General features: G+C 50.3%; 1 protein-coding gene across 1 annotated transcript in view; it reads left to right on the top strand.

Moving 5' to 3' along the window:
* The window catches only part of LRP5 (low density lipoprotein receptor-related protein 5), an 87,547-nt gene that overhangs the window by 34,360 nt on the left and 41,715 nt on the right, over positions 1–11,472 (top strand). Inside the window, exons 5-7 of the mRNA XM_006893240.1 lie at positions 2,085–2,481; positions 5,027–5,198; positions 9,478–9,694. Coding sequence (XP_006893302.1) covers positions 2,085–2,481; positions 5,027–5,198; positions 9,478–9,694 — 786 coding nt within the window. The remainder of the gene's footprint in view (positions 1–2,084; positions 2,482–5,026; positions 5,199–9,477; positions 9,695–11,472) is intronic.

The following is an 11,472-nucleotide window of genomic DNA, read 5'->3' as shown; positions in this document are numbered from 1 at the left end:
GTGTGGCTTCTTTGCTTCTGTGGGTCCTTGTGGTCAAAAAGGACTTGAAGGGAGGAGCAGAGTGACCCCGGAGGACAGGGGAGAGCTGCCCCAGAGGGTTGCTGATGCTGTAAATCCTTAAAGATGCAGATGGCCTCTATCTCCTCTCAGTTGGTTTAAACCACTGACCCTTGGGTTATCAGCCCAGTGCTTTGCCCCCTGAGCCCTATGTGGTTCCAGGAGAGTGAAAATCCTAATTCCTTAGTGGGCAGAACCTTTTGTCCCAGCACCTCTGGGGGAGAGGTGGGGTGCATGCGGAGGGGCCATAGGAACTCTGGATTCTGCAGCCTCTCTGTCCAGGACTCTGGGGCGCCTAAGGCCATTGAGGGGCAGAAGGACCAGGTAGTGAGTGGACCAGGGGGACCTCTGCACTTCCTGTAGCTGGTGGGTGATGCGGATTTGGGGAGTGGGGGACTGGGATTTATGAGCCACTGGGGTAGAGATTGGGGAGGCCCAGTCACCATGAGGGTCTCCTCACTTTCTCGAGTGCTCAGACGTCCTGCGGCAACCTCAGCCCGGGGGCTATGCTGCAGTGGTGTGCGGACCCATATCCTGCTCTTGTGCTGGCCGTAGGCTGTCCTGTGGCCTTGCTCTCTGGACAGAGTTGGTCGTGGGTGGGGAGTGGACGCACAGGGTCCTAAGATATCTGATACACATCGTGTTCATCAGCTGGAGTGAAAGGCTCTTCCTGGAGATGAGGATCTTCTGAGCTCCTGTCTGTGTGCTGGTGTATCCAGGCTGCAGGGGCTTCCCGGTGGTCTGACTCCCCCACTGTCCACTGATGTGTGACCCTCTGTCCCCCATCTCAACACAAGGACTTGGGGTGTGGTTTGCAGAGAGTTGATGTGCACTACCTGCCCCACCCCCATCTGGGGAACCCCAAACCACAGTTGTGTGAGATCTCTGGTATGTTCTGAAGGCCCAGCTTAGGGACAGCCATGGAGGAGCACTTTCCCAGGAGTCTGGGCTCTGGGAGTCATCTAGGCTGGGGACAGGCCATGTGGCCCAGAACACATCACTCAGGTCTGCTTTGTTACCTGGTCTGTCATGTGGCCTTGAAATAGTAGTGGTACTTGGGGTCCTGTAACTAGAAGTGCCTGGGACCTCTGTGCCAGGATGTCCTTATCTTGGGGTTCCATGGATGTCTTTAGGATGAACAGAGATTTGTCACCTGCACAGCTCTCTCTCTCTCTCTCTGCATTGGGAGCTGGGTGGCAGGTAGCTAGGTGGTTGGGGTGCTCTTTCCAGCGCACCCAGCCCGTTGGGGAGACACAGCTGTGTGTGGGAGTCTGTCTGTGTGAAGGGAGCGGTGACAAACATGAAGCAGAGATTCCGGCACACAGAGTAAGCAGGGCCCCCCACCAGTTTCTCCCCGTTGGGCCATACAGACACCAGAGGAGACCTGAATTTGTGAAATGTGAGTGTACCAGAATGGGAAGATGAGGAGTTGAAGCCCTGCTAAAAACATAACCTCCTTTTTAGAAAAAGAAAGACTATCTGGACATTGCAAAGCTGTCCAATCTCTGGGTCAACACAGTGAGAAACAACAATGCCCAGCGCAAAAATGGTGGCCAACCAGCCCGCTTTGAGTGTGTGTCGCTCTCCATGGTCCTGGCCACTCCTGAAAGGGCTTGCCACATTGCTTCTGAATCTCCCATTCCAGGGCTTCAACTCGCAGCTCATTCTGGTTATTCCATTTCACCTGAGTTTTAACAGTTAGTATTTCTTCCTGTTTCACTTTACTGCCCATCATTGAAGCAGATTGATCCAACTGGGAGTCCTGAGTGTGAGATACAGCCTGGAGTAGGCTCATGGCCAGGAGGGGGCCTTGCAGGCTGGAAGGGTTGTAGCTGACCATGAGGCAGCCCTTGAAGGTGGTGGAAGCCTCTCTGCCTCGCTTTTAGTCCCATTGGTAGAATGAGGATAAAAGTAGAGTCATCCTTAGAGCCCTTCCAAGGACGAGATTGTGTACAAGGGGCATGGTGCAGCTGTCACGGGGAACCTGTGGCGTGGCCAGTCTCTGACCTCCTCTTGTGTCTCCCAAGGGGCTGAGGAGGTGCTGTTGCTGGCCCGACGGACGGACCTGCGGAAGATCTCATTGGACACACCGGACTTCACGGACATTGTTCTGCAGGTGGATGACATCCGGCACGCCATCGCCATCGACTATGACCCACTGGAGGGCTACGTCTACTGGACAGACGACGAGGTGCGGGCCATCCGCCGGGCCTACCTGGACGGCTCTGGCGCGCAGACGCTGGTCAGCACCGACATCAACGACCCCGATGGCATCGCAGTAGACTGGGTGGCGCGCAACCTCTACTGGACCGACACGGGCACTGACCGCATCGAAGTGACCCGTCTCAACGGCACCTCCCGCAAGATCCTGGTGTCTGAGGACCTGGACGAGCCGCGCGCCATCGTGCTGCACCCCGTGATGGGGTGAGGTGGGGGGCAGGTGGACGGGGCCCCCTGCTGGGCGGGGCTGTGACCACAAGGGGGGCTTTAACAAACAGAAATGCATTTTCTCACAGGCAGGGGCAGAGGAGTCCGAGCTGCGGGTGCTGCTCTAGGGAAGGGCTTTGAGGGGAAGTCCGCGTCTCTTTTCAGCGTCTGCCTCTCAGCTCTCTGGCTGTCTTTCCCCTGTTTGTGGCTTACCCAAGGGCTCTGATGGTGCTCTGGTCAGACACGTAGCTCCTGAAGGACAGTGTGATATTTGCACCCCATCCTCACCCCCTGTGGCTCTGGGAGAGGATCTGAGGCAGAATCTATTTCTAGAAAGACGGCTTGACTCTGACCTACAGGGTCGCTGTGTGTTCAGCTCAGCCCCTTGGCTGTGGTGGGTGCTGCATTCTTACTCTTCTCTTTCATGTGTCAAAAGAGAGAAACTCAAACCAGACTTTTGAACCAGTTCATTCTGGATTGACCCTCGGCTGGGAATTCGTATTTACACCCTGATGTACTGAATCAGAATGTACGTTTGTACAAGATTCTTGTACAAAATATGTTAATTATTTTTCTTTTCTCAATTGTGACTTGGGTGAAAGTCTACAAAATAAGTTTAATTTTTCATTTACCCATTGATATGCATTCTGTTCTATAGGTTTAACTTCAGTACTCACCGTATAGCCTCACTCTTCCCATTTCTTCCCTGTGATTCTCATTTCCATTCATCCTTCTATACCTCTTTATATCTTCTCTTTAATGATAATTTTCATTCCCTTATTGGATATTGCCTTTTCCTCCACCCACTCTAGTACGTGTTTGTTCTCTATTTTCTACTTTTGACTCCCCTTTCCCCACCTTGGCCATCCCTAGTAACTGTTATTTTAACAAGCTCTTAGTTTATGTAGAAATCACCTGGGGATCTTGTAAAATGTTACAATGTGATTTTGGATTTGGTTTCTCTGAGGTGGACATGCAGATCCTCAGCAGGGTGTAGAACTGGAATAAACTGGTGTAAACCCTGCTTTAACCACTCCTACGAGTCCCCATTAGGATGGGTTGATGGTGCAGCCGTGGGCTCGAGTGTTTCAGAGGAGAGGAGGCTCCGGCTTGGGCAGGGGTCGGATCCACTGTCCACAGGGTTGCTGTGAGTTAGACTCGAAGGCTCCTGACAACAGCAACGTAGAAACAGGGTGTTCAAGTGGCATAGTCTGTAATTAGCTGAGCTGCTCACGCAAAGTTGGCACCTCTCTGGCCGTTCAGATCCACCGTGGCTCCTCCGGAGGAAGAGGGTCAGTGTCCTGTGTGGTTTACCGCTGTCAAAAGTGCTGGAGAGTCAGCTATGAGTCAGGTGCGAATCAATGGCAGAGTTGTGAGGGTCTGTCCCAATATTGCTGACTCACATAACAGAGAAAACCCCATTTCTAAATGTGGTTAGAAGCTCAGGTCACAGCAGAGTTGGGACCCCCAGCACACATGTCTGGGGGGCATATTTGACCACAGCCGTGGGGAACCAGGCTACACAGACATGGGAGGATACTGTGACACAACAGCCAGGACCGGCCCCAGCCAGTCCCAGCTTTCCAGTTCAGGAAACTAGGCTGGGTCAAGAGCTCACACTTCTGATGAGTTTCCAGGTGCTGCTGCTACTTCCGGTCGGAGGACCAGACTTCAAGAAGTGTTGACATACATGCATAGAAAAGTCTAGAAGCCCCTGTCTTCCCCTTTGAGTTTCCATTTCTTCACCTGTAAAATAGTACGATACTAGTAGCCCTCGGAGATGTTGCAGTTCCCCTGTGGTAGGGCCAGTGTCACGAGAAAATGACCCTCACAAGTTCTCTGGTTTCCCTGCACATTTAAAAATCACGTCAGCACGCTGCTGTTGTCTGTGCAGTAGCGTGATGGAAAAGTGTGAAATATGTGAGAGTGACCAAGATGGGCCACCGACATGAGGTGAGCACGTACTGCTGGGAGAAAGGCACCAATCAACGGGCTCGGTGTAGGTCACCACAGACCTTGGTTTGTAAAGGACACTCTGTCTGTGAAGGCCAGTAACACGGCTGGTGTAGTAATGGCAGTGGCACCTGGCTCAAGCTGGGCCCTCTTCTGAGTGCATTGTTGTGCCGTCGAGTTGGAACCGACCCGTAGCTGACCCTCCAGCAGGTTTTCAGAGGCAGTTAATTGCACGGGAGGAAATTGCCCATCTTTCTCCTGCAGAGCAGCTGGTGGATTCAAACTGAGTGCCTTTGGGATTGCAATGCTACTTCTTACCACTAGGCCACCAGATCTCCCTTCTGAGTGTATTACACACAGTGAATCTTCATCCTCACAGCATCCTGGGGGTGGGGACAGGTGAGGAAGCTGAAGCCCAGAGAGGTTAAGTGACCAGCCCAGCATCACACAGCCAGAGCTGTTTCCAGCCTTCTGTGTTAGGGTTCAAGTGAAGAAGGCAGGCTGGGGGTGCAGGGGTGTTCTTCCTGCTCTAGTGGGTAAGCAGAGACTGAGATCATGGGACCCACCATTGACCCTGCTTCCTCTCCAGCCTCATGTACTGGACGGACTGGGGCGAAAACCCCAAAATCGAGTGCGCCAACCTCGATGGGCAGGAGCGGCACGTCCTGGTAAACACCTCCCTCGGGTGGCCTAACGGCCTGGCCCTGGACCTGCAGGAGGGGAAGCTCTACTGGGGAGACGCCAAGACGGACAAGATCGAGGTGAGTGGTCCGTTCGAGGTCGTCGCTCTGGGTCAGAGGTGGTATTGGTTCAGGGAATCCTCCGTACAGGTTGTGGCATTTCCTGGCCATCTTGAGGCCACGCTGTACTGTAAGCTGAGAGTTCCACAGCTTGGAAACCCAGGCACTGTCAGTCTCTGGTGACAGCAGACTGTCACCAGAGACTGGCCTCAGACAGACAATGAAACATGAGAACCTTCTGTCATTTAGACTTCGAAGAGGCCTGTTATCTGTTTCCTAGTTTTAACAGTGTTCTGTGTTTACATCAGGTGTTACCCTTCCCGGAGGCTGGGCGCAGGGTCACTGGGACCCTCTGCTCTGTTTTTGTGATATCCTATGAGTCATAAACTATTTCAAAATATAAAACGGCAGTAAAATATAAAAACTCATGTGTCACTGTCTGTTCGCTTGCAACTTAACAGCCATACCCTGATGGGTGTAAGCACGATGGAGACACACCCCTCTGGGAGAGAATCAGAGTCAGTCCAGCTCAATTTTATTGGGAACTGCAATGCACTTATATACAAGCATGTAAACAAGAAGACAGAATAGGATGGACTTACAGACGTGGGGGCATGCAGATTGGTTAGGAGAACCTCAGCCTCGTGCAGACCACTCCCAGCTCACCAGGTGCAGCAGCCGTCTTCCCAGGTGGGGAGCTTTCTCAAGCTAGTACAGCCACAGGGGAGCTTTCTCTACCCCATATTAACGGCTTTTGGGAGGCTTGCACTTATCAGAGTTTAGGCGATCTGTCCTGGCCAGAGGCCCTCCCTTCCTCTCCAACGTTCCCCAGTGTACAACACTGACAATATCATAAGGCTTATTCTATATTGGATGGTTTATTCCCAGACTTTTAAAAATGTTTCTCCACCATGTGGTGGTCAGCCTGGACAGTACATGGTCTTATTTTGGACGTTTTTGTATGACGTGTGTGGAGCTTGTCGGATGCATTCCTTTGGTAGCTCATTTGTGTTCACCTGTGGAATCATCATTATTTGCCATTGAGTCGGCTTCAGCTCACCTTGACCTTACCTGCAACAGCGAGATATTCCCGGTCTTCATCATCCTTGTGGCTGTTGGGATGCTTGAGTTCTTTGGTCCATTGTGAATTGGTTTTGGTACATGGTGTGAGGTAGGGATCCAACTCATGCAAATACCAACTAGTTGTCTTCATGCTATTTATCAATGAACTATATGCTGTTCACGATTGTTAAATTGATTACGACTCATGGTGACTGTGTGCTGCCCTCATCAGCCTGTCCGCCTGTTAGCTGTGTCTGTTGTCCAGTCACAGGGGCCCGAAGCTTCTCTGACTATGTTCTTGCTGTCAGTCTGCTCACACTTCCCATGAAGGCTGGTCGCCTCTCTGCCGAGTCCAGATGCAGGAGGCCTGTCCAGGCGCACGTCGAGCTGTGTCCGCATTTATCTTGCTCTGGGAAACTGCAAGTGTGGAGGATGCTTTTTTGTTGTTTCTTCCTTTCAATATTAACGTATCCAGGATCATCTCACATCAGAAGCACGTCAGATCCCGAGTGTCTTTGTGTCCAGATGGAAATATTTCTTCGACACTGTTTTTCTTCTCTAGCTTCTGTGGGTGCTGCTTTTAGCTAGCACTAGTTCTTTCAAGCAGAGCTGGACCTTTGTCAGCTCAGGGTGAGCAGCCCGGAGTATGTGGTGGGAGGTGTTTTAGATGGATCTCGGCTTTGAACACCAACAGCCCTTTTGTGTCCTGTGTCTATAAATGTTTAAAAACGCAAAACTCATGCAGAAAAGAGCAGGAAAATGGAGAAGAATAAGAGGTCCCCTTCTTTTCTTTCCATTGTCTTTTGAGGTACAGATTGGTCAGTCAAGGCGAGCACAGGGCCCAGAGCAGGACAGCCTTAGTGTTCGAGGACTTGTCCCTCATCCATTCTGTTAACTTCCAGAAGCCTTGTCATATACCCAGCAGCTCCGAGGGAGAGGAGACCTGGCGATCTGTTGCTTTAAAGGTGACAGCCAGGGAGTTCTGTGGGTGGTTCTCCACTGTCACATGGAACCACTGTCACAGAATCGACTCAATGCCATCTGACAGCATGACCAGTAATGGGAGGATGGTTTCCTGTCTTTTGCTTCCTAAAAAGAAAGACCAACCAAGATGGAGGTTTTGTCTGGGTGAGGAGGAGACTTTAACTCCATCTGTGAGCTTTTATTTCTGAAAATGAAAGATACTTAAACCAAGTAAGACCAAATACTAGCATCTATTCAGTCGGATACATGTGTATCCATAATATTACTGTCAACGCTTTTTTGTACATTGAAAACACTACACAATGAAAAAGAAATTTTTTTTTGCTAGTCTCAGAAGATACTTTATTTGATAGTATCAAAGTTCTGGTGGCCTCTTGGCAAGAAGCTGTGCTGCAATCCTGAAGGCACACAGTTCAAAGCTACCACCCACTCCACAGGAGAAGCATGGGCAATCTCCTCCCATGCGATCAACTGCCTCGGAAAATCCGCTGTAGGGTCACCTATGGGTCGGTTCTGACTCTGTGGTCCACAACAACAACATGAGAGCAATATCAGGAGAAGCCCCAGTGGTGTGCTGTGTTACATGTGGGGCTGCTAACCCGTAGGTCAGGGGTTTGAACCCACCAGCTGTTGTGAGAGAGAAGGATGTGGCAGTCCGCTGTGAAAAGGTGTGAGCCTCGGGGACCTGACAGAGATCGCTAGGAGCCGGGATGGAGCCGAGGACAGCAGGGCAGATGAGGACGGGGGGACATAAAGAACAATGAGTGGAAGACGTTCTCAACACTGTAAAAATAGCATCAGATATTGTTCTAAGTCTTGACCACACTTATCTGTCATGTTAGTTATTTAAAAAAGTGGAAATATTTACTGAGAGAAAAAGACTGTCTCTTTGAATTAGGAAGCAGAGTGGAAAGTGAAGACAGACTGGAAAGATACTCGCCCAGGACTTTTAAAAAAAATTTTTTTTAAATTCATTTTCATGAACATTTACAGAGATTTTGGATTTCCGTACATTCATTGTTGCATTTTTCTCCCTGCCCACCCCTCCCCCCAGTTCACTATTCTCTTTGAAAAGTAAAAGAAAAATTATTTCATTGGTATAGAACCCCCTTCCCCCCCACCCCGAGTACACTCCACTATGCAATCTTCATTCTGGACTCTTGTCATAACCAAAATACACTATCATATATCACTTTCAAACAGTTCTCTCCCTCATCCATTTCAATGCAGTATACATAATTTATCCAATTTTTCTCAGTCTCACCCCAACCCTGATGTCAATCCCGTTCTACAACAATGGCATTATGCAGTGTTTGTCCTTTTGTGACTGAGATACTTCATTCAACATAATGTCCTCCAGTGTCACTCATTTTGAATAATGTTGCATGAGTTCCTTGTTTTTCAATGCAGCGTAGTATTCCATTGTGTGAATATACCACAGCTTCTCTATCCATTCGTTTGTTGATGGGCGCCCAGGACATTTTAATATCGTGATTTAATATTGTTCACCTGGGCCTGTGTGCAGGGCACAGTCAGATCCCTCTGACTGCAGCTATCAGGGTGGAGCAGGCCTGCCCTGTGGGTGTCCACAGCTGTCAGCCCTTAAGTGGTCACACCTTCCTCCCTCGAGCAGCTGGTAGGGCTCAAACCACCAACCTTTCCATTTCTAGCCAAGTGTTTAACTGTGTCACCAGGGCCACATCATACCACTGAGAAAACCCCCGCCGTTCACTCGTCATCACATGAATCCTGACCCCTAACAGCCTTACGCAGAGTGCTGCTTCCAGGGTCCCCCAGCCACGGGGCTTCGTGGAAGCAGACACCACCCCTTTCTCCTATGGAGTGGCTGTGGGGGTTCCTTTGCTGACTTTCTGGTTAGCAGCTGAGTGGTTAATCACTGCACCACCAGGGTGCCTCCGTCTGCTTCCTCCTGAGATAACGAAACCTGCAGAGAGGTAGAGGGACACTGCTTGCTGGCCAAGGCTGCCCATCTCTGCATGGCTTCCACACCGGATAGGGGAGGCCGCAGAGAACGGCTTGTCACTGCCGCCGGCCGGGGTGACAGGTGTTACAGTGATGGTTTTGCTTCTCCATATCCCCAACAGACCAGGGCATCCCGTGTTCACAGCAGCCTGGTGAATTCCAGACGGAGCTGAGGCTCCCCGCGGTGACCTGTCCACGCAGGACACGGTTCCGGGATGCAGCACTCTCCGCGAGGGCAGGTCACCTAGGTCTGTGTCTCTGCCTTCACCAGGTCATCGATGTCGACGGGACACAGAGGCGAACGCTGCTGGAGGATAAGCTCCCGCACATCTTCGGGTTCACGTTGCTGGGGGACTTTATCTACTGGACTGACTGGCAGAGGCGGAGCATCGAACGCGTGCACAAGGTCAAGGCGAGCCGTGACGTCATCATCGACCAGCTGCCTGACCTGATGGGGCTGAAAGCCGTCAATGTGGCCAAGGTCATCGGTGAGTCTGGGAAGGCCACGGTCGTCAGTGAGCCTGGGGAGTGCACAGTCGGGGGTGTGATTCAGGGGAGGCCATGGCCATGGTTGAGGTGAGTCTGGGAAAGCCCTGAGGCACCCCTGGGCTTGCTAGCTAGGGGAGTAAAGAGGTGACAGGCCCTCAATCCAGGAGCAACTCTCTTGGGCTGAACCTGGGAACCTATGTGTCAGGTCAAGGGGTGTCCCACTGTCGGGGTGAGGAGGGTAACAGAGCAGCAGTTGGGGGCTCAAATTACTAACCTTTAGTCCAACTGCATCGCCTGGAGTCCTTTGACTTAAGATACCTAGCTTTCCAGTAGGGACCCCATTCAGATCCCCCAGCTGCTCCCCAGGAGAAGGACGGGCTGTCTTATTGACAACCCTCTAGAAGGTGGTCAGCAGTGGGCCAGTTCTGACCCGACAGCGATAACAACAGTGGTGCAGTGTGTTTCATGTCAGGCTGCTTACTAGAAGGTTGAGGGTTCAAATCCACACACCACTCTGAGGAAAAAAGATGAGCCAGTCCCCCCCATAATGATTTACAGCCTTGGGGTCCTGCTAGAGGGGCTGCTATCAGTCAGACTGTACAAAGGATGCCGGATGAAAGAGGACTTGCAGAGCCATAAAAGTAGAAAGTGTAGGGAGCTCTGGTGGCCTAGTGGCAAGACGCTGCACTGCAATCCCAGAGGTTTGCAGTTCAAATCCACCAGATGCTCTGCTAGAGGAGGAGGGGGCAATCTCCTCCTGTACCAGTCAGATCCGATTTGACGGTACACGTAAAAATAATACAATACAATTAAAAATTAAAAAAAGTAGAAAGTGTAGTATGAAATATTGTCACAAATCTAGCCCAGAGATGCTTTTGAAGGAAGACCTGGCTTGCTGCTTCTGAAATATCAGAATTGGCTCATAGGGTCCATAACCTTTTTTTTTTCTTTTGTTTTTAACCTTTTTAGGAACAGGTCAAGTGCGGCTGGAAAGTTTGAACCCCTGATCTTTTAGTTAGTATCCAAAATGCTTTCACCCACTGTACCAATGAGACCGCATGAAATAATGAGAATGGGCAAGTTTACTAGTCGTTCTGAGAGTCACGTTGGGAAGCAGGGAGTTAATATTCGTGGTGACAGGAGGTTTGGCCGTGACATTGGGTGATGGTGGCACTGCCCCATCGGTGACCCACACGCTGAACGATGTTAAGGTGGCTCTTTGTGTTTTTACAACAATTAAAAGAGAAGCAAAACCATGTTCATTACCCAGTGTGAGCGTGGGGTCCCTTCTGACTGAAAACACAAAGACAGCGGTCCTGAGATCAGCAAAGGGCTCTTTCTTTTTTTTTTTATGGAGTTATTATGATGTTTTAGTAATAGTTTAATGATTTCTTCTTTTAAAGAAATGTTTTTAATTGTGATTTTAACTAAAGTTAACAAAAAGTTGAACTTTCATTCATTCATTGTTGCACATTTTTACCTATACCCACCCGCAAGTTGACTTAGAATAAAAATTCCTTCATTGTTGTATAAACGGCTCTTTCTGTGGGGTCCATGACTTAACGTCCAGACTGGACTTCTCTCTCTCTCCTTCCTCCTTACCCTGAGTCCCCTGGTGACTCAGTTGTTAAAGGCTTGTGCCGAGTGCAACTCCGCCGCCAGCAGCCGAAGAAGACTCAGACAAACAGGATTCGTTGCAGAAGCTTTATTGAACAGAAAATGGCGAAATGGCCCCGTCTTTTTCCCTGGCACTTGCTTATATCCCTCTCGGTTCCAC

The sequence above is a fragment of the Elephantulus edwardii genome, unplaced genomic scaffold (genome assembly GCF_000299155.1).
Source record: "Elephantulus edwardii isolate Elephantulus edwardi_28Jun2011 unplaced genomic scaffold, EleEdw1.0 scaffold00126, whole genome shotgun sequence".
Taxonomy (NCBI): Eukaryota; Metazoa; Chordata; class Mammalia; order Macroscelidea; family Macroscelididae; genus Elephantulus; species Elephantulus edwardii.
This window is presented reverse-complemented; position numbering and strand designations above follow the sequence as displayed.